This window comes from Oncorhynchus kisutch, linkage group LG4 (genome assembly GCF_002021735.2).
Source record: "Oncorhynchus kisutch isolate 150728-3 linkage group LG4, Okis_V2, whole genome shotgun sequence".
NCBI lineage: Eukaryota > Metazoa > Chordata > Actinopteri > Salmoniformes > Salmonidae > Oncorhynchus > Oncorhynchus kisutch.
The window spans coordinates 76,734,557-76,755,422 of record NC_034177.2 but is presented as its reverse complement, the minus strand read 5'-3'; the positions used below and the strand labels follow the sequence as shown (position 1 = coordinate 76,755,422).

Here is a 20,866-nt window from a genome sequence, read left to right as displayed (position 1 = left end):
CTTGTTAGTGGAAGGTTTGGTATCATACAAAGGAGAAGAGGGGAGGTCTTGTTAGTGGAAGGTTTGGTATCATACAAAGGAGAAGAGGGGAGGTCTTGTTAGTGGAAGGTTTGGTATCATACAAAGGAGAAGAGGGGAGGTCTTGTTAGTGGAAGGTTTGGTATCATACAAAGGAGAAGAGGGGAGGTCTTGTTAGTGGAAGGTTTGGTATCATACAAAGGAGAAGAGGGGAGGTCTTGTTAGTGGAAGGTTTGGTATCATACAAAGGAGAAGAGGGGAGGTCTTGTTAGTGGGAGGTTTGGGACAGTACAAAGGAGAAGAGGGGAGGTCTTGTTAGTGGAAGGTTTGGGACAGTACAAAGGAGAAGAGGGGAGGTCTTGTTAGTGGAAGGTTTGGGACAATACAAAGGAGAAGAGAGGAGGTCTTGCGTTGGGCAGCATTTTGCTGAGGGAGTATAGTTCTTAGAGACAGCTTTTTGACAACAGCCAGTTTCTGGTTAAGCTGGTAGCACCAAAAACAAGGAAATGGAGGATAGATGCCATTCCCAGGTCACTGGCCTGCTAATTACACTGAGTATACCAAACATGTGTTCTTAATGTTTTGTATACTCAGTGTATATTACACAACATGAGATACAGCTCAATGGCGACTAGACAGGTATATGAAGTATTTTTGCATTTTCTACCCATACTACCCATGAACACCCACAACAATACCCACTCATATCCCCCTCATAAGTTGTTAATTTATGGTAGCTGGTGGCAAATCAAAGACCCTAGTGGTATACTACGATGCTAGCTAGATCTACTCAGGGTTTTCTAAAGCTAGGCAGCTTCAGTTAGCCTCACATTCCAGCTCAGGCTTCATCCGTATTACGACTGTGGATATTGCTCGTATGCCTGCTGCTAACTCTAGCAGGCTTGTAACTGCGTGTGCATGCCACATGTGGCTAGTCGAACGCTGAACTCGAGACTATGGTGAGACATCAATCCATAGGTGAGTCAGTGCCACGTCTTCATTTTTTCCTAAATCAACATGAAAGAAACTTTATCTTGCTATGGTGTGAAATAGGCTTTTAGAAGTGCCATGTTCAACTTTAATTACGTAGCGTTATTGCCGGATTTGGTGTTCTTTGGTGTGCTTATCAATGCACAAGCACGATAAAATAAGTCATACAAAAGTTTTACTGTGGGTGAAGTTTCAAATGCATCCTGTCATTACTAAATGTGTAATGTGATAGGTATTTTAATGTAAACAAAAATGTACACACAAATATTTGTTAAGTATACTGTACGTTCAATTGATGGACTTACACAAACTATACCCAAATGGAACATCTGAAGATGTTTGTATATTAGTGGCACACAGCACAGATGCAAATCTAGTATCAATGCCCTCATTTAACATGCTTGAGATCAAGAATGTCGCAAAGCCAAAAACAGCTGGATACTGGAGATATGCATCTTTTCATGGTCGTCTGTTTTCCAGGAAGTTTACAGAGTGAAAATGTGATTAAAAGTGTTGGGGGGGGGCGGGGGTTCTCTCGAGACAAGAGCTGCAGCACATTGTCTTGTATAATCAGAGGACTACTAGCATTTCCAGCCATGATTAGAAGTCACAGACACACAAAAACAGACCATTACCTCCTTCTCGGCTGGAAAACAAAACAGCTGCAGCCTTAAAAAAGGATTAACATCTATATTCTCTCACTTCATTTGAGGGCTTAGGAATGTCGCTCCACCCAAGGCTAACATCTCTGAGTCTGGCAGTATGTATGCTCTTGCATAATGATCAATTGAATCCCAACCAATTCATCACTAACTGTATTGTACCAATTAATATTTTTTAAATGTGTGTGTGTGTGGGGGGGGGGGGGGGGTTGACAATTTGATCAAACGTGGTTACTCACAACATTTATCTGACTTTAGACTGACACCTCACTGTTTGCTGTATAGGTAATTATGCAAATGTGCATGCATCTGGGCAGAAAGGCATTAGAGGTAGCTGGCACATGTGATGCCCCTGGTGAATCGAGCTGTCAGGAGCGTCAATTAACTATGATGAATCACTCTCCCACTTTATATCCAATCAGAAAACTCTCAGGACTCCATTCTGGTCACCTTTAACTCAATTATTTTTTGGCCGCATAGAGCTAGACGCAGGGACAAGGCTGGAACCCGATGCTGCTGTTGGCATTATTCTGCCATTAGGGTGCAGCTGTGAGAGTAATGTCTGGAACGGTATGCGCATTTAGCAGCTAAAGACCCTACGACCTGTGGCTAAATCCCCCGTGTGATTTGGAGGGACAGCTATAGACATTTGGATGAAAGTAAGACAGACAGACTACAACAGACATCCTGGAAGCTATGTAAAGCTTCGGTATAAAAAAACATATTTAAAACCTTCATCGGGATCTAATCTTGAACCACCCTTGCCTTTCGTGAACTAACACTCGCACTTTACTTTTTCCTACTAGCACTGGCTTTTTACTATAACTGAGAAAACTGTAAGTTGCACTGGATAAGAGCCTCTGCTAAATGAAAAATGAAATATATATATATATATAATCAATCTCCACATCAGGGTTCCCCAACTGGTTTCATTTGGAAAGTTTTCTGAGCAACAAAATCAAAAAGAAGCTTTTTTAAATGTTTTTTCTTTTCATTGTTGGACATAGAAGACTGCAAAAACACAAGGAAATAAGCTCCAAGTGATTTTAATATAAGAAATCTGTTCCCACACATAATAGAGAAACACGTAATCATGAACAAATGTAAGCAAGGTTTGAATTGATTATGTTTTAGTCAAACATTATAATCTGGAGGCGGAAAAAATGCACACCTGTTTAGGCGAGGTGCTGGCTAGCGGAGTAGAACACCTGTTTAGGCGAGGTGCTGGCTAGCGGAGTAGAACACCTGTTTAGGCGAGATGCTGGCTAGCGGAGTAGAACACCTGTTTAGGCGAGGTGCAGGCTAGCGGAGTAGAACACCTGTTTAGGTGAGGTGCTGGCTAGCGGAGTAGAACACCTGTTTAGGTGAGGTGCTGGCTAGCGGAGTAGAACACCTGTTTAGGTGAGGTGCTGGCTAGCGGAGTAGAACACCTGTTTAGGCGAGGTGCTGGCTAGCGGAGTAGTACACCTGTTTAGGCGAGGTGCTGGCTAGCGGAGTAGAACACCTGTTTAGGCGAGGTGCTGGCTAGCGGAGTAGAACACCTGTTTAGGCGAGGTGCTGGCTAGCGGAGTAGAACACCTATTTAGGCGAGGTGCTGGCTAGCGGAGTAGAACACCTGTTTAGGCGAGGTGCTGGCTAGCGGAGTAGAACACCTGTTTAGGCGAGGTGCTGGCTAGCGGAGTAGAACACCTATTTAGGCGAGGTGCTGGCTAGCGGAGTAGAACACCTGTTTAGGCGAGGTGCTGGCTAGCGGAGTAGAACACCTATTTAGGCGAGGTGCTGGCTAGCGGAGTAGAACACCTGTTTAGGCGAGGTGCTGGCTAGCGGAGTAGAACACCTGTTTAGGCGAGGTGCTGGCTAGCGGAGTAGAACACCTGTTTAGGCGAGGTGCTGGCTAGCGGAGTAGAACACCTATTTAGGCGAGGTGCTGGCTAGCGGAGTAGAACACCTGTTTAGGCGAGGTGCTGGCTAGCGGAGTAGAACACCTGTTTAGGCGAGGTGCTGGCTAGCGGAGTAGAACACCTGTTTAGGCGAGGTGCTGGCTAGCGGAGTAGAACACCTATTTAGGCGAGGTGCTGGCTAGCGGAGTAGAACACCTGTTTAGGCGAGGTGCTGGCTAGCGGAGTAGAACACCTGTTTAGGCGAGGTGCTGGCTAGCGGAGTAGAACACCTGTTTAGGTGAGGTGCTGGCTAGCGGAGTAGAACACCTATTTAGGCGAGGTGCTGGCTAGCGGAGTAGAACACCTGTTTAGGCGAGGTGCTGGCTAGCGGAGTAGAACACCTGTTTAGGCGAGGTGCTGGCTAGCGGAGTAGAACACCTGTTTAGGCGAGGTGCTGGCTAGCGGAGTAGAACACTTGAAAAAGAAAAGGAGAATCCTTAGCCAGCCACTCTAGGAGTTCAGATGCAACAATTTAATAACCTGATAACCAACGTTTCGACAGTCAAACATATCTGTTTGGGATTCTTGCGGTCAATTTGCAGTCTACAAATTATAATTCATTTTGTTTCCACCCGCCGACCATCCGCTCATCAAAAAATGTACCCGCGGCTGAATCAAGTTGATGATCCCTGCTCTACATTTTCTAATATTGTAACGGCGTTCTTCGTTTGTCGAAAGAGAGTCGGACCGAAATGCAGCGTGGTGGTTAATCATGATCTTTAATGAAGAAAACGGTGATACATGAAATAACTTATAAATACAAAAACAACAAACGGAACGTGAAACTTATTACAGCCTATCTGGTGAACACTACACAGAGACTGGAACAATCACCCACGAAAGACAAAGCGAAACTCAAGCTACCTAAATACGGTTCCCAATCAGAGGCAACGAGGAGAATCACCTGACAGCTGATTGAGAACCGCCTCAGGCAGCCAAGCCTATACAACACCCCTAATCAGCCGCGATCCCAAATACTACAAACCCCAATACGAAATACAACACGTAAACCCCTGTCACACCCTGGCCTGACCAAATATATAACGAAAACACAAAACACTAAGACCAAGGCGTGACAGAACCCCCCCCCCCAAGGTGCGGACTCCCGGACGCACCTCAAAACCAAAGGGAGGGTCCGGGTGGGCGTCTGTCATTGGTGGCGGCTCCGGCTCGGGACGTGGACCCCACTTCATTAATGTCCTCGTTCCTCCCCTTCGCGTCCTGGGATAATCCACCCTCGCCGCCGACCATGGCCTAATAGTCCTCACCCAGAACCCCACAGAACTGAGGAGCAGCTCGTGACTGAGGGGCATCTCGGGACTGAGGGGCAGCTCGGGACTGAGGGGCAGCTCGGGACTGAGGGGCAGCTCGGGACTGAGGGGCAGCTCGGGACTGAGGCAGCTCGGGACTGAGGGGCAGCTCGGGACTGAGGGGCAGCCCGGAACTGAGGGGCAGCCCGGAACTGAGGGGCAGCCCGGAACAGAGGGGAAGCCCAGTACTGAGAGGAAGCCCAGTACTGAGAGGAAGCCCAGTACTGAGAGGAAGCCCAGTACTGAGAGGAAGCCCAGTACTGAGATGAAGCTCAGGTAGGTAGTAGGCTCCGGTAGATCCTGGCTGGCTGGCGGATCTGGAAGATTCAAGTTGACTAGCAGATCTGGAAGATTCTGGTTGACTAGCAGATCTGGAAGATTCTGGTTGACTGGCAGATCTAGAAGATCATGGCTGACTGGCGGATCTAGTTGCTCTATGCAAACTGACAGCTCTGACTGCTCCATGCAGGCTGACAGCTCCTTGCAGACTGACAGCTCCTTGCAGACTGACAGCTCCTTGCAGACTGACAGCTCCCTGCAGACTGACAGCTCCTTGCAGACTGACAGCTCTGGCTGCTTCATGCAGACTGACAGCTCCTTGCAGACTGGCAGCTCCTTGCAGACTGGCAGCTCCTTGCAGACTGGCAGCTCCTTGCAGACTGACAGCTCCCTGCAGACTGGCAGCTCCTTGCAGACTGACAGCTCTGACTGCTCCATGCAGACTGGCAGCTCCTTGCAGACTGGCAGCTCCTTGCAGACTGACAGCTCTAGCTGCTCCATGCAGGCTGACAGCTCTGGCTGCTCCATGCAGGCTGGCTTCTCCATGCAGGCTGGCAGCTCCAGCTGCTCCCTGCAGGCTGGCAGCTCTGTCTGCGCTGAACAGGCGGGAGACTCCGGCAGCGCAGGAGAGGAGAGAAGCGCTGGCTGCGCTGAACAGGCAGGAGACTCCGACAGCGCAGGAGGGAAGGAAGGCTCTGGCTGTGTTGAACAGGTGGGAGACTCCGACAGAGAAGGAGAGGCGAGGCGCACTGTAGGCCTGATGCGTGGTGTGGGCACTGGTGATACTGGAGCGAGGACACGCACAGGAAGCCTGGTGCGGGGAGCTGCTACCGGAGGACTGGTGTGTGGAGGTGGCACAGGATGTGCAAGGCTAGGGATGTGCACAGGAGGCCTGGTGCGTGAGGCTGGCACCAACTTCACCAGCCGACTAACACGCACCTCAGGACGAGTATGGAGCGCTAACTCAGGTGCCATCAAATCCCCGACACGATCCGTCGGACGAATATGATATCTATAGCACCAAGCTAGCAACTCCCTCATTACTCTCCACTCCACTTTCCCCATTAACTCCTTCACAGTCTCATCTTCGCTCACCTCTAACACCGGCTCTGGTTCTGGTCTCCTCCTTAGCTCCTCACGATAAACAAGGAGAGTTGGCTCAGGTCCATCTCCTGACTCAGCCACTCTCCCTCTGAGCCCCCCCCCCCCCAATACATTTTTTGGGGTGACTCTCGGGTTTCGCTCTGCGCCGCAGTGTCTGTTTCTCCAACTCCATTCGCCTATAGCCTTCTTCGCACTGCTCAAGCGAATCCCATGCGGGCTCCTGCACTCTCTCTGGGTCGGCCGCCCACCTGTCGATCTCTTCCCACGTCGTATACTCCATGCCATTGCTGTCCATAACGTCCTCCTTTCGCTGCTCCTGCTGTCGCTGCCTGTTACCACGCTGCTCGGTCCGTGTGTGGTGGGTGATTCTGTAACGGCGTTCTTCGTTTGTCGAAAGAGAGTCGGACCGAAATGCAGCGTGGTGGTTAATCATGATCTTTAATGAAGAAAACGGTGATACATGAAATAACTTATAAATACAAAAACAACAAACGGAACGTGAAACTTATTACAGCCTATCTGGTGAACACTACACAGAGACAGGAACAATCACCCACGAAAGACAAAGCGAAACTCAAGCTACCTAAATACGGTTCCCAATCAGAGGCAACGAGAATCACCTGACAGCTGATTGAGAACCGCCTCAGGCAGCCAAGCCTATACAACACCCCTAATCAGCCGCGATCCCAAATACTACAAACCCCAATACGAAATACAACACGTAAACCCCTGTCACACCCTGGCCTGACCAAATATATAACGAAAACACAAAACACTAAGACCAAGGCGTGACAAATATGGCCGATAAGAATGGAGGAGTCAAGACAACCCAGTGGATACTCCTCAATTCTCCAGAACGATGTGCATTGTGCACCCTGCAACAGAGGGATTATAATTTTATCCAGTCCAACGGAAGAGCTAGGGCGAAAAGACAAATCAATAGTTTCTTGTACGCACAGCCTCAAGTTTCTATTTTAACATGGCTGGCTATTGATTCGCTTTCAGATGCGATGTCTCCCTTCGACAGCAAACACTCTAGGAGGATTTGGAAGTCTTTAGTGTAACAGAATAACCTTGTAAAATTGGAAGGAGGGAGTAAGGGAACGTTAACATAGAACCGCTATCTCAGTCAATGCTCACTAAGGAGGCTGAGGCCACAACTCTAACAGACAGAGCACCGCTGTACCCAGACTTCAGAGGCCCGGGCTTGGCCTGTGATTGACACATCTTGACACAAACAACCAGACAGTGGCAAAGGGAGTTGCTTTATCAAAGTAGCCATTTTAATGACATTTGTATGTCAGCTGGCACATGGAATATCGATATGGAAACGCTGCAGATGGTTTTCAAACACGTCTCCTTTTCAATTCTCTTTATCTCACACAAACTTTTTAAGTTGGGGAAAGTACAGAGAGTCAAACACCAAAGCAATACCATTGAGAAGGGTTTTGGTTGGTTGTTGGAAACCAGGGTTGAAACTGACAAAATACTTCTACCAACGCACTATTAATTTCAGAGCTACTCCCGGGTCCAACCACACTATTAAATGCAGAGCTACTCCCGGGTCCAACCACACTATCAAGAGCAGAGCTACTCGGGTCCAACCACACCATCAAGAGCAGAGCTACTCCCGGGTCCAACCACACCATTAAGAGCAGAGGTACTCCCGGGTCCAACCACACCATTAAGAGCAGAGCTACTCCCGGGTCCAACCACACCATTTAAAATATATATATAATAATTTAACTAGGCAAGTCAGTTAACAACAAAATCTTATTTAAAATGATGGCCTACACTGGCCATACCCGGACGACGCTGGGTCAATTGTGCACCGCCCTATGGGACTCCCAATCACAGCCGGTTGGGATACAGCCTGGATTCAAACCAGGGTATCTGTAGTGATGCCTCAAACACTGAGATGCAGTGCCTTAGACCGCTGCGCCACTCGGGAGACCCATTAAGAGCAGAGGTACTCCCGGGTCCAACCAACATATGCTATTCTCTTTCCCATTCCTCCCACTGGGCACAGACGTCAATTAAACGTCTATTCCAAGTTGGTTCTAATTAATTTATTGAAATGATTTGGAAACAAAGTTGATTTAACCAGTGTGTGCCCAGTGGGCTCTCCCTCCTCTCACTCTGTAAGAACCCCTAGCAGCAGTCTGTTCTCATACACCGCTGGGATCTGAGTTCATTATTAGAGTGGCATTCCAACAGTAGTGAGCTGTGTTGACAGGCTCTCAGCATCATGTCAGTACGGGGATTTAAGGTGTTGTGTGGTCTGTTTGCAAGGTTGGGACTACTACTGATGTTTTCACACATACACAGCTCAAGGTCGAGGACTTCAGAGAGAGAGAGAGAGCACAGGATTGGCTCCAGTTTGACAGAATGAGACAAAATATTGCTTCTGAGCAGCGAATGACACTTGTAGTATTTTCCTTAGCACCGTTTCTAACGATTTATGCTGAAGGAAAAGAAAACATGGAAAGAGGGAAAAGTAGGGAGAAGAAGGACAAGGAAATTAGGAGACAATGTCAGAATCGTCTTTTATCCCAAATACAGCCACCCTTCGATTAAAATAATTGAAATGCCAAGTTGTGTGTTCATGTGCTGAGCTCACAATCATCATCCTGATACAACATCAGCTCAGACCACAAAACTTAACAGGGAAAGGTCATCTACAGGTCTCAGAAAATAATGGAGTGATATAGAAACTCATCTTCATTCATAGTAGTACTTCACAGATTTGTTGATTTTTCACCACTACCTCATCATTTAGGCAATTTCAGTCCAGCCAGTCTCGCCTGCACAGCAGACTCACTATTCCATTTTGTGTCACATTTTCCCCCCGGTTTCATTTTTCTCATTGGCGCACTGAACATTAAATGACAATAGTCTGACATTTAAAGGGGCTTTATCTACAAACAGAGTGATTGTACCGTAGCTATATCTCCATGGCGATAAGCCAGACCATTTAATAACATATTTGAGTTTTCTTCAGTTTAAAGCTACAGTACACTTCCACGAGTCAACCTCCAATGAGTTTACACTTCCACGAGTCAACCTCCAATGAGTTTACACTTTCACGAGTCAACCTCCAATGTTATGCCACGCATACAGCAAACAAACCTTTAGTTATTCTAGTTCTCAAGATCGAGGAAAAGAAAAGTATGCACATAGGTCAGTATGAAAGGCTCCAGGCCAGTGAGTGTTCCTGAATATGTTCATATGTAACTCTGCTGTGTATTCATCCATTTACTCCACTGCTTGCCTCTTGGGCAGGGGCAAATGGCCTGGGAATAATGGAAGTCCACTTGAATCTGTGAGAAATTGGTTCTTACTGCCTTCTCTATGGATCAGTGCATCACACGATGGCAAACTGGTGGGCGGAAAAGGAACCATTTCATTGAATGCTCTTCCTCTATTCCTTGTTTGCTTTTTCGCTCATACATACACCCATACACCCATACACATATACACCCATACACCCATACACACATACACCCATACACCCATACACCCATACACACATACACCCATACACCCATACACACATACACCCATACACACATACACCCATACACACATACACCCATACACATACACACATACACCCATACACCCATACACACATACACACATACACGAATACACCCATACACCCATACACACATACACACATACACACATACACCCATACACACATACACCCATACACACATACACCCATACACACATACACCCATACAAACATACACACATACACACATACACCCATACACACATACATACACACATACACACATACACCCATACACACATACGCACATGCACACATACACACATACACACATACACCCATACACACATGCAAACATGCCAACATACACAAATTAGAGTACAAAACAAATTCAATGGTCTGGTACTTCATCCATGAGCATTCCACCTCTCTGTGTGAGTTAACCATTTCCCTTGATTGAAATGACCTACCTTGTCTGTCTTATGAAAGCAGTTGTGGCTTTCGTGACCCTTTACCCATGAACCACTCCAAACTAAGTATGTTTTACCGATACCCTAACCTGGCACACAGACAACAGCATGGCACTTCTTGCTAATAAGAAGCAACGAGCTCTGCAGACACCGGAAGCCCAGAAGCATTTAATGATCCATTTAATCGAGTAGAAACACAGACATCAATACAGGTAGTTCTCCCTGAGAGAGACTTAGGATTTCTGTAAGGAAATGGAGGGGAAAGAAACAAGCTGCACCACTTGTATTAGAAGAAGAAGAAGAAGAAGAAGAAGAAGAAGAAGAAGAAGAAGAAGAAGAAACACATAACTCAGCTACAGCCTCAAAGCATGATGTGGTCACTGATGTGGTAAATGAGTGTTGCATCAAAAAAGGCCCAATTCGCTATCTGCTGATTTTATTCATTTGTGTGTCGAGATGTTATTAAAGTATTTTTTGTCAATGTGACTGAAATGGAAAATGGAAATCAAATCAAAAATGTGATTGTTCTGTTCTTCAGATTAAGTTTCTCATGTGGCAACTTCTACCACATTAACCTCTTGAATGTAAAGTCCCCATATTTGGGGACCCTATTAGAAGATTTTTATTCAATTCAGTCTGAAATGTGAACGGTAGCTCCTATCTGCAAAAGCAGGGTGTCTGCGGAAATCTGAGTATCTTGGCTATTGATCTGTGCCTTAAAATCTTTGGTGTGACCTACTACAATATATGGGGAAACAAATGTATAAGGACAGGCCGAGCCGATTACCTAATTTCAAGATGGCTGCTAGCTACATTCTGGTTAGCGTTGTGAAACATAAATGAAATAAACACGGAACACATTGATACACACCGAAAGCTGGGACTCCACAGATCATGAGGATGTCTGCCTGTGACCTACCGTTACTGATCACCAGCCCAGAGAGTCTATACATTTATTTTACACAACGTTAACACCAAAGAGGAAACATCTTACTAGGTTAACTTCGATTTGGTCTGTGTTTGAGCTAAAGTTACATGGTGAGTATGAAATGAGCCTATTGCCAATGCTATCTGATGATGTGTGACTTAATGGCAACCGAGTGACTATATCGAGTGACTATATCGCTGCGCATTAAAAATATGATTTTGCCTGCTTACACAGGGTATTGGCAACTATGGCACCTTGACAGTCTTGTAGCCAATGAGATAAGCTTTCCAGGGATATGTAGTTGACCTGGGTGGGACAAAGCAAGGCCAAGAACCTTTTATGCATAATGTGAACTATTGTTAACTGGCTCAGAGACGAGACGCACCAAGCACGCTACATTACATTGTAAACAGATTTAATCACTTTAATTTCATAGCTTCAGCATAAAATATGGCTTTTCATGGGGGGAAATAAAGGTCAAAACTAAGAATATCGAACAGGAAGCTAAAAAGAAGACAGCTATGATTAAGTATACCGACAGCTATGAATAAGTATACCGACATAGAAACTTTAAAATAAATACTGGTCAGACTCGGATTAGGGGAGCGATTTGGACTACGAGGATTTTGATTTAATTTACATAGACCTATGTAACAAGTCATTTTAATGTTATATAATTCCAAAGTAGTTATTGTCTATGTTTCGTATTAGTTCACTGTTTGCTGTTCTAAGTTTCATCCTTGTAACTTTGGAGAGACCACTGAATTCTTATGGCCATTCTTAATTTGTGGTTCTGACCTCTGCCTTTGTCTCCAAAGTGTTACCTTTTGCATTGTGTGTGTGCTTGACACCTTCTATGTGAGTCACTGTACAGATAAAGTTTAGGCTTGGTGTTTTTACTTTACATGAATGTTGTTTTGTAAATTAGTCAACTGAAATTCTGTGTGTCTTATAACAACATATCCCTGTATTTTATTCACTACAGAGTGGAAGATGCAGAGAATTTGGATGATGACGTTTGGGAGCCACCCCTCCACAGCAAGCGCACCCGCCAGTCAAGGTCTTCACCCCCCACTGCTATGTCAATCACCCTGTCTGATGGTTCGATATCCACTTTTCATAGACCTCTTGAAAAAATAACATTGGGGCTTGTGGCACCATTCCTCCTAACAGAATTGGTTTCCCGAAGATCAAGGTAAACAACAGGGTAAAAACAGCCGAGAGGGGGACCATAGGTTTGATCAGGACTAACAAGCTGCTTTTTGTGAAATGGAAGGACACTAGGAAAGTAACCATGCTCACCACACAGCATAAGGCATTCAATAACGACCATGTCTCAAGGAGGGTGAAAAAGGAAGAATGTCCCCATTTCTGTGAAGGACTCCAACGCCAACATGGGGGGTGTCGACCTATCCGATGCTCAGATAGGCTACTACCAGGTCCTCCACCAGACCAGGAAGTGGTATAAGACTTTTTCTTACCACTTTGTGGACATTGCTACAGTAAATGCTTTCATTCTCCACAAGCAGATGGCCAAAGCAAAAGGTCAAACCCCTCTCTCCCAGTTGGCCTTCAGAGAGCAGCTGGTGTTGGAAATGGCTGAATTGGGGGCCCAAAGCAACCTCACAACCATCACAAGACACCCCCACTCAAGGTGAGCGCCACTATCCAACACATATGCCAAAAGACAAAAGGAAGAACTGCAAGCATTGCACAAAACACGGGGGAAAAAGGGGGAAATGCCAGATCTTCTGTCCAAAATGCCAATTTGCTTTTTGTTTCCTGGCAGAGAGGGACTGCTTCAAAGACTATCACGATATGCACAAGCTACGGTGATAGTGAAATCCAATCATGTACACCTGGGATGTAAAACAAACACAAATGCAATTTGTAAATAGTTCAGCTTTTTTCTATTTTTACACCTTTTTTTAGTGAATGACACGTGTGTAACCAAGTTGGTGTTTGAGACATTTTTTGATATATTTTTTGTATACCTGTTGCTTTTACACTGTTTTTGTAAAACTGTAATTTGTATGTGGGATCAATACAGTGGATATGCCTAGACTAAAAGTTCAGGTACTTTGGAGAGGTTGAAATTGTAGAAATTGTGTTTTTATATTGAACAAATAGCATGTAGGGATTGCAAATATGTAATAGCACTGCAATTATCTAATTTACAGACATAAGCCACTTTGGAGAGGTTCAGGGACACTTGGAAACGTCCTGTGACCACACCTGACACCACTTACTAAAACATCTGCTCATTTCTAGTTGTTAGGTCTATCAATCCCATTTTTGGGGGGATATTGTTCAAATATTGTAGAAGCCATCTGATTTGTTTCCAGCTCTGGGTATCAATCATTCACTTATAGCTTGTCAATGAAAGATTACTTTTAACATAAAAAAAACAAGAAAAGGTTATTTTGTGTGTGCTTGTGTATTCTGAACTATGTAACTTCTACCAGATGTTTTCTTTCCAAATATACAGAGTCAAGTAATTACACATGAGTAGCAGTTACTTTAGGGTATGTCTATTTAGGCAGAAATCTACATTATGCTATTATATTTATGAGGTTTTAAGAGACTGACTTACTGGGAACAGACGTCATTTCAATGTTTAGTTTTGATTTACATTTGGTTGAGTTGTCAATTTACGTGAATTCAACATTAAATTAAAAAAGATATCACCATGTCATTGGATTAAGTTTAAAAGTTGGGTGAAAAAAGAAATTCCCTTACGTTGATGACTTTTTGCAAATCCAATCAGTTTTCCACATTAATTCAGAGTCATCACATTGATTTTTTGCTTGAAATGATGTGACAACAACGTTGATTCAACCAGTTTTTGCCCAGTGGGAAGTGACTCACCCTGACTCAACATAAGGCTAAAAGCATTCTACCTGCCTGGAGAAAATATTTGAAAATAATGTAATTAACTTAGAACTGGATGTACACTGAGTATATAAAACATGAGGAACACCTTCCTAATATTGAGTTGCACATGCTTTTGCCCTCAGAACAGCCTCAATTTGTCTGGGCATGGACTCTACAAGGTGGCGAAAGCGTTCCACAGGGATGTTGACCCATGTTGACTCCAATGCTTCCCACAGTTGTGTCAAATTGGCTGGATGTCCTTTAGGTGGTGGACCATCCTTGATACACACGGGAAACTGTTGAGTGTGAAAAACCCAGTAGCGTTGCAGTTCTTGACACACTCAAACCGGTGTACCTGGCACCTACCACCATACTCCGTTCAAAAGCTCTTAAATATTTTGTCTTGCCCATTCAACCTCTGAATGGCACACCTATTGTGTGTGTGTGTGTGTGTGTGTGTGTGTGTGTGTGTGTGTGTGTGTGTGTGTGTGTGTGTGTGTGTGTGTGTGTGTGTGTGTGTGTGTGTGTGTGTGTGTGTGTGTGCGTGTGTGTGTGCATATGTGTGTGTGTCTGTGTACTTGTGTGCAGTATGAGTCTTTGGCCCTGTCCCAGACATTGTGGAATATAGCCTTATTCCTGAGCTATTGACTGCCCTGGATGGCTCCTGCCTGCTTACCTGTGGAGCTCTTCCATTAAAAATCGTTGATAGGGTGTGTGTGACTGTCAGTACGCACATGTCCGCGCTGTGCGCAAGTATGTGTGTATGTATGGGCAAATGTGTGTGTGTCCATGCAATCACGCTCTGGGCTTTCCACATCCTCTTCACACATTTGAGCTGCAGTTCTAATGCTACTCTATTCTATTCTCATGTGACTTAATAAAGGACAGCCAGTGTGCTTTAAGGCAGCTGTGTACCCTACAGTATAAGCTTCACTGATATTGTTCTAGCTTTATGTCTGGTTCAGTCCATCAGAGGCCTACAGTACCCAGAGTGGAGGTGGGAATGGGGACAGTGGGACCTGGGGGTCAGTGTGTAGGAAAGATCAGGAATAAACCTCACTATAATCAGGAAAGGTCTGAGGAGAATGACCAGAGTGTCACTGGAGATTATGAGGCTCAGGGCCAAAGCAGGGGCCTATTACAGATTAATTACATCTCACAATGCCTCCCTTTGTTCCCCACTATGAATCAGTCAGCTGATCTATGAGTCCTCTCAGCCTTACGGAGACAGCCATTTTATAGGGCTGCCTGGAAGTAGGGCCTGTGGAAGGCACTGTGTTGACCTAAACCTCCCTGACACCCGTCCTGTCACCCCTCTCACCCATAAGGTGTCCCTCTCACCCTGCCTGGCCCATAAATTCCCCATGATAAGCAAGTACGGATGATCTGTGGGACACGTAGCTAAGAGAGAAATGTGCAACCGTCAATCAACATAAAGAGCTTTTCAAAGGGGAATAAGGAGCACCTTCAAATGCTGAGCGCTTTCCTATAAATCTTTCTGTTCTGGTAGCTCAGGGGGGAAAATATCTGGGGCTGTTATTTGCCTTGATATGAACTATGCTCCTAAGAAGCTAGAAATGTAGCTTTGATGTTTGGCTGTATTCTGACAGGCATCTATAATGGCTGATGTGTAATTTCCACTTTTCTGAAATTAGAGTATTTGTCCTAGAAACATTATGTGGGTCTTTGCCCTAGGACACATCATGTTGCTGCAGTTTATGTCTCTCTATCGCCATTGATGATTTAACGAAATTGCCCCTTGATTTTGTCTGTTTAGTGATCAATATACAAAAAATAATTAACTAAAGGAACAACCATAATTGTCTATGCTTCCAGGTTATATACACTACATTGCCAATAGTGGATTTGGCTATTTTAGCCACACCCGTTGCTGACAGGTGTATAAAATCGAGCACACAGCCATGTAATCTCCAAGACAAACACTGGCAGTAGAATGGCCAGTGAGCTCTGTGACTTTCAATATGGCACTGTCATAGGATGCCACCTTTGCAACAAGTCAGTGTGTCAAATTTCTGCCCTGCTTGAGCTGCCCTGGTCAACTTTAACTGCTGTTATTGTGAAGTGGAAATGTCTAGGAGCAACAACAGCTCAGCCACGAAGTGGTAAGCCACACAAGCTCACAGAACGGGACCACCGAGTTCACTACCGAGTTCAAAACTGCCCCTGGAAGTAACGTCAGCAAGTAACGTCACAAGAACTGTGCATCGGGAGCTTAGGGAAATGGGTTTCCATGGCCGAGCAGCCCACACAAGCCTAAGTTCACCATGCGCAATGCCAAACTTTGTCTGGAATGGTGTAAATCTCGCCGCCATTGGACTCTGGAGCAGTGGAAACACGTTCTCTGGAGTGATGAATCACACTAAACCATCTGGCAGTCTGACGGACGACTCTGGGTGTGGCGGATGCCAGGAGAACGCTACCTACCCGAATGCATAGCGCAACTGTACAGTTTTGTGGAGGAGGAATAATGGCCGGGGCTGTTTTTCATGGTTCGGACTAGGCCCCTTAGTTCCAGTGAAGGGAAATCTTAATGCTACAGCATACAATGATATTCTAGACGACTCTGTGCTTCCAAATTTGTGGCAACAGTTGGGTAAGGCCCTTCACTGTTCCAGCATGACAATGCCCCTGTGCACAAAGCGAGGTCCATACAGAAATGGTTTGTCAAAATTGATGTGGAAGAACTTGACTGGCCTGCAAAGAGCCCCGGACCTCAACCCCATCAAAAACCTTTTGGATTAATTGGAACGCAGACTGCGAGCCAGGCCTAATCGCCCAACATCAGTGCCCGACCTCACTAATGCTCTTGTTGCTCTTGCAGCATACAAATCTGTCGTTCTGCCCCTGAACAGGCAGTTAACCCACTGTTCCTAGGACGTCATTGAAAATAAGAATTTGTTCTTAACTGACTTGCCTAGTTAAATAAAGGTAAAATAAATAAAAATAAATACCTTTGGTCAGGTTAGTGTAATTGAGAAATGTAGGCCTACTATATTATTTACACAAGTATGTCCACAAGTGACATAATAACAGGTGATTCCTTTTGCAGGCAAGAACAATACTTTTGCTCAGTGTTACTGTCTTGGCCATTTGAATTAGGACAGGAAATGTATGAAAAGTTTAGCTCCCCTTCATATTCACAATCCGATTGCAAATCTAAATAGAGCCAAATCTCTGTGTTACATTTCTATGTGCTTATTAAACTCATCTCAAGCTCTCTTATTCTCCATCACCAGCCACACAACATGGCACCTCACAAGCACCGGATTGTAGTTTCTCACAACAAAGACCAAGGTAAAGTCAAAGGCCGCTATTGCTTCTATGGATAGCATTTGTGCGATCGTGAACAAGGGAAAATATTGCCATCTAGAGGCAGCTCATAATTGAACATAAACTCACTCCACCAATGCGTGTACCGGTGTCCTATGTGATACCCCCTCCCCGCATTCATGATCGATTTGATATGACCATCACAATTCAATGTACAATTTAAACAAAGCTCAATAAACTATGCTACAACCGGACGCATTTTTACATTTTTACAACTCCACACCACCACACTCCGTGTTGAGCTCTCAGTGAACACTCAGAACTATAGCTCCCCGTGCAAATTCACTAACAATGGGCATGCATTTCATTGGGGCGAAAGAGGGAAAGTGTGAGGATTGTAAAAAAAAATCGAAACACAATTTCACTAAGAACATGCACAGCCAGCATTTCATCTGTATACTTTCACAAAGAAGCCAAGTGTCCGTTCGTGAACTTTTAAATAAGTTGCACCATAGTAAACTCTTAATAAATCCATGCCCTTACCTGAAATAATGGGGGCCAGTCGGAATATGTCAGACAGCCTGCTATTCATGGTCTCATAAGGAGAGTCCTCGAGGAAATCGTTCCCTGAAAGGAATATTGAAATACAATGTGATTTTTAACATACTCTTGTAGTGTTAATAGGCACGTACATGTTGCAGACAACCAGCTAGACAGACATACATACATACATACACACATACATAAAGATATATAGATGTTATTTAAAGAGCATGCACGTGGGTTATTGTTTTCACTAAATGTTTGTAAACTACCATGGCTTGACATTTCTTCACATGCGCATACACATGAGATGGGTATCTAGGTCAGTCAATTTCCATGACGCCCTACTACTCGTTAGGCTACGGTTGATTAGGCATATTGGTCAGCAACTGAGAACCCCTACTGCCCCACTGGCATTAGGCAGTACAGTTTTTGTGTACGATCTACTGCAAGATGACGTGTGCCAAAGGGCTTTACACTCGATTCATTCTAAGAGATTTGTTTAAGGTCATTACCCCACTCCTTTCCCATTACGCACGGGCGGGAAAGTTACGCACCCAATAATGTGTTGTTTTCTCCCTGAAACGGTATTGCTTTAGCAGTTTACATGGTCCGTTAATACATTACTCATACAGCAGGTCTGGGAAATGTTTGTTTTTTAAACCATTGATTAACATCAGATTGACTTCTGACAATGTGTGATTGCTGTGTTGTAGCCTACTGCAATGATACCAAAGTGCATACCCTGCAAAGTCTGGTAGATTCCCCAATAGATGCGAAGGCAGTTCTTCTCTTTCTTCATACCCCTTTTACATCTGCAGTTATACAGGGGGCTCTGCTTGAGCGCATCCATGGCGCTCCGACATTCGTCCTGCGCCTCCAGTCCGGCTACCATGCTAAAGTTTCTCTCCTTCCCCCCAGCAACGCACTGTCTCATTGTCCGATACTTGGTGCTGCATCCTTGCTCCTTCATACACTGCTCACTCGCCTTGACACAGTCGAGGCGGTTGGGACCAGAAAGGACATTCTCCTGGGCATACAATACATCTGTTTGGGGAGAATATATAGTGATAATACTAATAATGTTTCTGTCGTTTAAATGTTAAATATTGTAGGCTATACGGGATTTAGTCACAATACACATTCAGAGATTAATCCAAATGAAAGCTTCTTTACAGATTAACATACTGTATTAACGCTGTACTAAGTGTATTTTAGTGCGCAACTCCGTGACAATAACAACAACACAAACATCTCATATAGGCTACTCGTCTACACATAGTGATCAATGCATCGCATACCCTATACATTTGTGAAATATTAAAAAAATCAGCTGAGGACAAGTAAAGTTATTAAATATGAAACGGGTAAAACATGTTATGCTTTTTATTTTTCAATGTAGGCTATAGTAGTGTATATAGGCTATACATGAGAGACGGATAATAAAATGCCACTGTGTTTAGTTGTGTCTATTACAGAATTAGAACTCAGTTCACTTCAATTAGGCTACATGAGCTCGTATTTGATTTTTCGGTAGTCAATGGGCATGGTCCGCATTATGGTGGCTCATCTCTCTCCACAAAGATCACTATAGGTTTCCTATGTACTCATCTCAGCTGCCCTCTGATTTCTTATTATTGTCCATTTAAAAATGCACATACTAGGCATGTATAGCATATATTAGTCATATTCATAAGTAATAGGCCTTGAGAAACTAAAACTTACCTAAAAGAGGCAGCACGACATAAAGTGTGATGAAAATCATTGCGTTTGTATCCGTGTGATGCCTTGTTACAATGGAATTTATAGAACATATAGAAAAAAACTTTGTGATTTTATTCCCAAGGCATTTCCACTCTATTCAAATCCATTGAAAATATCGGGTGGATGAGGTCCGACATAGGCTACAGAACACATCCAGCTGACTTCACGCGTAAAACATTCCGACCCAAAAGTACTCCAATGTTTTGCGACAGACAACCGATACCATCAACCACAGAATGATTCCGTTTAAAAACTAAATAAAAGTCTTGGATGAGAGATCACAAGGAGACAAAACGAACCGGTGAGTGCTCTCGGAACTCCAGCTCGTAGGATGTCCGCGTGTGTCTTAGCGCGCGAGGATGCTGTAGCCCACTGCTCAATAGTGCAGTAACTCCAATCCGGCAGCAGCGGCAAGGCAGTGGAACTTCTGCGTTTCAACGTGGATTTCGGTGATGACAAGTAGATCAATTCAAACTTTCAGACACATTTTATTTCTGGAATACAGTGTCGATGTGAGGCTAAATACATACGCAATATCTTATTTGTGAAAACATATCGTATGAAACTATTTGCAAACGTTTTGATTGTTGATTCTGTATTAAATTGTATCAAAATATTATAGTGTCTTGATTCATTCCCTAGGACAAGGCTACACCATTATAATTTACAATATTCTATTATTCATGGGGTTACAGAGAGTTCACAACATGTAGAGGTTAAACAACGTGTTATGTGACTATTCCCAATACCTTAGTCAAAACCAAAGCTGCTATGGCCGTTCAAAACAGCACACTCAAATTTTAGCAAGAGACAACCCCATGCGCACAGATAATATGCTGTAGCCTACAAGTACACTATCGATTGAATATCTGTGTTGACGTGCGACGCTATCCCACCAATTCGACGGAAACCTGTCACTGTTCCTTTTTCACATTGAAAAATCTATTCAGATCGTCGTGTATTAATGCTGACTTAGTGTTTGCTATGCTCAGGATGCGCTTTCGCCACCCATTTGGAGCGTGTAATGAAAAAGGAGACGGAGCCTAAATTGTCTATCTGATGTGTGCTGCTGATTGTAGTGCAAACCATACAGTACCATACAGTACCATAGCTGAGAGTGTAGAGCCAGCAGTGCGCTCCTTCTATCCACTCTTGACATCGGCTATAAAACGT

General features: G+C 44.4%; 1 protein-coding gene across 1 annotated transcript in view; it reads right to left on the bottom strand.

Annotated features, from left to right (window-relative positions):
- The window catches only part of LOC109890012 (GDNF family receptor alpha-1), a 98,698-nt gene extending 78,409 nt beyond the window's left edge, over positions 1-20,289 (bottom strand). Inside the window, exons 1-3 of the mRNA XM_020481958.2 lie at positions 19,655-20,289; positions 18,674-18,976; positions 17,930-18,013 (exon numbers count right to left, since the gene is read on the bottom strand). Coding sequence (XP_020337547.1) covers positions 17,930-18,013; positions 18,674-18,976; positions 19,655-19,694 — 427 coding nt within the window. The 5' untranslated portion in view covers positions 19,695-20,289. The remainder of the gene's footprint in view (positions 1-17,929; positions 18,014-18,673; positions 18,977-19,654) is intronic.
- Positions 20,290-20,866: the final 577 nt, after the last annotated feature.